General features: G+C 45.0%; 1 protein-coding gene across 1 annotated transcript; it reads left to right on the forward strand.

Moving 5' to 3' along the window:
* Positions 1–3570: 3570 nt before the first annotated feature.
* On the forward strand, positions 3571–4200 carry PIGQ (phosphatidylinositol glycan anchor biosynthesis class Q; the record flags this gene model as incomplete). The annotated part of the gene is made up of 1 exon (XM_010163298.1): positions 3571–4200. A coding segment is annotated over exon 1 (630 nt), but the record flags the coding sequence as incomplete, so codon positions are not given.
* Between the last annotated feature and the right edge of the window lie 6 nt (positions 4201–4206).

Here is a 4206-nt window from a genome sequence, read left to right on the forward strand (position 1 = left end):
TTGCTTTTCTGTCCAAAATTCTGAAATGAATCGGTCCCGAGGTCCTTTCTTCATTTCTTGGTTGCATTAATGCGTTTTGGGCAATGTCTGTTGTTGGTTTGCTGTGCCCAAGGTCATTGTGTTGATGCTCTGTGGCATTTGGTGGGAGGGAAACTGTGGCTTCCCAGCAGAAACGGGCAGATCTGGAAGACTTGAGGCACTTAACAAGCACAGAGTAAGCATATTGGTAGGGTATATCTGTTAAAATGAACTGCAGTGAAACAGTTGACTGTGAAGACATTTAAAATGTCAACTTCAGATTTCAGACAGTCTATTGAAATGAATAAAGTAGGATGGATGACCAGTCAGGGATTTGGGAATCCTGAGCTCCCAGGCCAGCTCCCTGGTTACTACTGTGTGCTACATTAATAGATGAATAGTTGATCAGCTGTTTTTCAACTATTAAGATATTTTGTACACCCTGAAAATTGTATCGGAGCCTTCTCTGCCATATCTGCAGCAGCCAAAGGACAGATGATGTATTTGGGTATTATTTAACCTGAGCTACAGCCAGTGCAGTAGCTGCAAAAAACTAAGTTAAAGAATGGAGGAGGTATGAGGGAAAACTCACAAACTAGAGAAGATAAGGATGAGAAGTGTTTCTTCTCCCTGAGAAGCTTTCCCACATGACTGTGGCTATCTTTAAAAAAAAAAAATCTCAGTGAAAAATAAATGTTTGAGTTAAGAGGCAGTTGATAATTCTCTGAAATGCCTGATGGATGGACAGACCTTTAAGAGGGACAGCCGTGCAGAGACACTGGAAGTCTCTGGTAGCGATACTCTCAAACAACTGTGACATCTCTTGAGGAAAAAGAATAAAAAATCAGCTTTAGAAAGTTATCTGTCCAATATTACTGGCGGTAGCTTTGGTAATTAAAATAGAAATACTGAAAAACCCCATTCAAGTACTTATTTCTTTTATTTTTCTCTGTGTTCTTTAAAAAATTGAGCTCAGTTTCACTTTTTAGAGTATTAAGTTATTGGTAAGCTTTACTTGTAAGGTTTTGGTACTGCAATGTAGCTAGAATGTTATCACTCCTTTTTTTATTTTAAATAATTTTTGAACATATGCGTATATGTACATTCCCAACATGTTCAGTCTGTTATTTTGCCTTTCATAGCCCCTGTATTTATATAATTTACTTCATTTTTCCTGGGAGTGTGTCTGTGGGTCTTGGGGGAAAACGAATGACAATCCTTTTTCAAACCTAAAGCTAAATTGTGAAGCAAATCTCGTCTCACCTGATGATGTTTCTTTAACAATCTGAGTTAGGCAAGGAGGTAGGAGAGGCGGTGAAGGGAAGACTATTTTGGCCAGTGTCTTGGACAAATCACGGTCTTTCTAAAAGAAAGAAAAGCCAAATGTAGGGGACAGGTTTTATTTCAAACTTTTTAAAGGACTAATCTAAAATTCCTTGTGTCTGTTAGCCGATTTCCACCCAAGCTTCCTATGTGTGTCAGGAACAACTCATTTAGACAGGATATGTGTCTTTGTGATCTTCCAGGAAAAAAACAACAACAAAAAATACCTGAGCCTTAGCTGTTGCAATAGAAGTGAAAAATAAGCTTGGATGTTTTGTTTTTCAGTCCATTTGGGTGCAATAGTCATTAAACTTTGTCTGGTGAAAGACTGCAAGTCTTTGGTCTTTCCCACGCCTGGTGTCCTGTACCCGTACAGTCTCAGGGTGTGACACGGGCCATTTTCCTACCCTTCCTTTGATACATCTGCCTGCTTCCCTTCTCCTTCTGCTGGAATCTTGCAGTCCTTTGGAAAAACATTTGTATTTGAGGTTCTTCTGAGATCCTACTTCCTCACAGACTCTATCTGTGAGATCTGGTCAAGGAAGTAGAGATGGGAGTCTCAGTGTGGCCTCCAAATCTCACTGTGGGCTGGAGGGTCTGTGGGGCAGTGAGGGATGGATGGTGCTCAGTGCCCTCAGCACCTGCAAACACTGTCTGCTTCCAGGAGGAACGGATGGTGCTCAGTGTCCTCAGCACCTGCAAACACTGTCTGCTTCCAGGAGGAACGGATGGTGCTCAGTGTCCTCAGCACCCGCAAACACTGTCTGCTTCCAGCAGGATGCTGCCAAGAAAATCCCTCACGAGCACCCTTACGCCTGTTTGAGGGGAAGCCTTGGGGTGTGCTTCGCGGTTTGGCCCTAAAAGGAGAAATTCAGTCCCAGGGTAAAAAAAATTAGTCCTTGCAAATGCAGCGACTGTGATGCTTTTCCTGTCGGAGGAACGAGCTGTGTGCTGAGGAAACTTCACCTTGCTGACTGGAGGGGCTGGGAACTGACCCGTGAGCAGACATGTCCTACTGCCGCGCTTGGCAGGGCGGCGGGGCTGGGAGCTGGGTAATCACTCGCCTTTGCTGCTGCCCCATCACCTCCTCCGTGCCGTAGCTAATTACCAGGTGCTGAGATTTACTAGATCGATTGTCTTGTATTAAAAAGAGAGAAAAACAAAACCACAGGGACCTCCACGTTGTGCATCCTCTCTACGTGTTCTAAATACACTCAGTGTTCTTCTTTCCAATTGACTGGGTCCCTCGCAGAGGAACCAGCCTCGGGGGCCTGCGGAGTTTTTGCATCTCTAACAAAGCACTGAAGGACAGGAAAGGACACCGGGTGCCGGATGCCGACTGTTCTGCGCCAGCGCCCTCCTTACTGCAATTATATTTCTGTTAGAAACCTCCACCTTATTTAAAGAGACATTGTCAACTGCCTCAAAAGTCACCTTCGTAAAAGTCTTACAAAGCCGTTGAGATTTTTCCTTCATCTTGTTAAGAAAACTATTGTAGATAAAGGACGTTGATAAAGCAGAGATGCTTCTTTCTTATGATCTTGTGTCTAGTGAATTAAAGCTGTTGCGTAAACTCCAGTCAGTTAATCACTACAGTCCCTTCTGACAAAATTATCATCTCTGTTTCCAGATGAGGGGAGTGGGACAAGAGGAGATGCATGTTCTGACCGAGGTTGCTCAGTGAGTTTGTTGCAGAGCACAGCTCTGGGTTCCTAGATGATAAAGGAGGCTCTGAAATCATCTTGCTTTATAGCATAATCCAATATTTGATTGTCAGTAATAGGAGGAAATATTCCCCAAAGGCATCACAGTGTGCTACGGTGTAGTCCCTTCTCCAGCAAGTGCTCAAGTGCATCCAGTGCCAGATCCAAGATCTGAGGCTGGATGGATTCCTGATCTTGGCTGGTCTGACGGGCTGTGCTTATCAGCGTGCCATCGTGAAAGACTGCTCCAGGACTCAGAGAAGGGCTTTGCTGAGAAACTCCAGGCTCACCACCCCTCACTTCAAAGACTGCAGATTATCAGGAACCTCCTAAACGCTTCTCTGATGTGTCTGTATCTTTCAGCTGTCATTAGTGTCATTATGCAAGTGGTTGGACTTTGTGTTTTTAATTAGACCTCCTCACCAGAGACTTTGGTCAGCTTAAATTTTCCTTGCATTTAGTCGCCATTCTCACATTTTCTTTCTCTCCTTATTGGCAGGTGTACCGTTCTGCCAGAATCGGTGCCATGGTACTTAAGGTCTTCTTTCCATCATGCTGCTCCTCGGCAGAGAGTGGCATTTTGATCGGGCGCTGGATCTCCGAACAGAACTCTGCTGTTATCCTGGCCGTGGTCCACTTCCCTTTCATCCCTGTCCAGGTGAAGCAGTACCTCAGTGAAGTCCAACGGGTGAGTAAAGTCAGTGTTTCTGTGCTCGGCTCGTGGAGCAACAGCAAACAGGAGAAAGAAGAGAATCTGACTGAGTTCTTGGAAGACCTTGGGACAATATTCTCCCACGAGCCATGGATTCAGATAAGCAAAGAGGGAGACAGCAAATTCTGGAGCTGTTCTACACTTCAGAAACACTCTAACAACCCTAAGGAGGAAGAAATCATCTTAGTATACTACGACCAGCGTAAAGTCATGCTTTCCCATCTACATCCCCCTTTGGGCACTGCCACCCCCGCTGACCCCAAGGCAGAGGACACTTCCAAGCTCTCTGCCATCTTTGACACAGTGGCGAAGAGCAAGATACTGTTCATGACGGACAGATACGATGACGGGCCCATCAAGCTGACCCACTGGCAGTCGGATGGTGTGGAAGCTAGTATCATCGTGGAGCTGATGAAGCAGGCCTCTGTGCCTGCCTGCATGCTGCTCACA

Source organism: Antrostomus carolinensis, unplaced genomic scaffold, assembly GCF_000700745.2.
Source record: "Antrostomus carolinensis isolate BGI_N321 unplaced genomic scaffold, ASM70074v2 scaffold41742, whole genome shotgun sequence".
NCBI classification, from domain to species: Eukaryota; Metazoa; Chordata; class Aves; order Caprimulgiformes; family Caprimulgidae; genus Antrostomus; species Antrostomus carolinensis.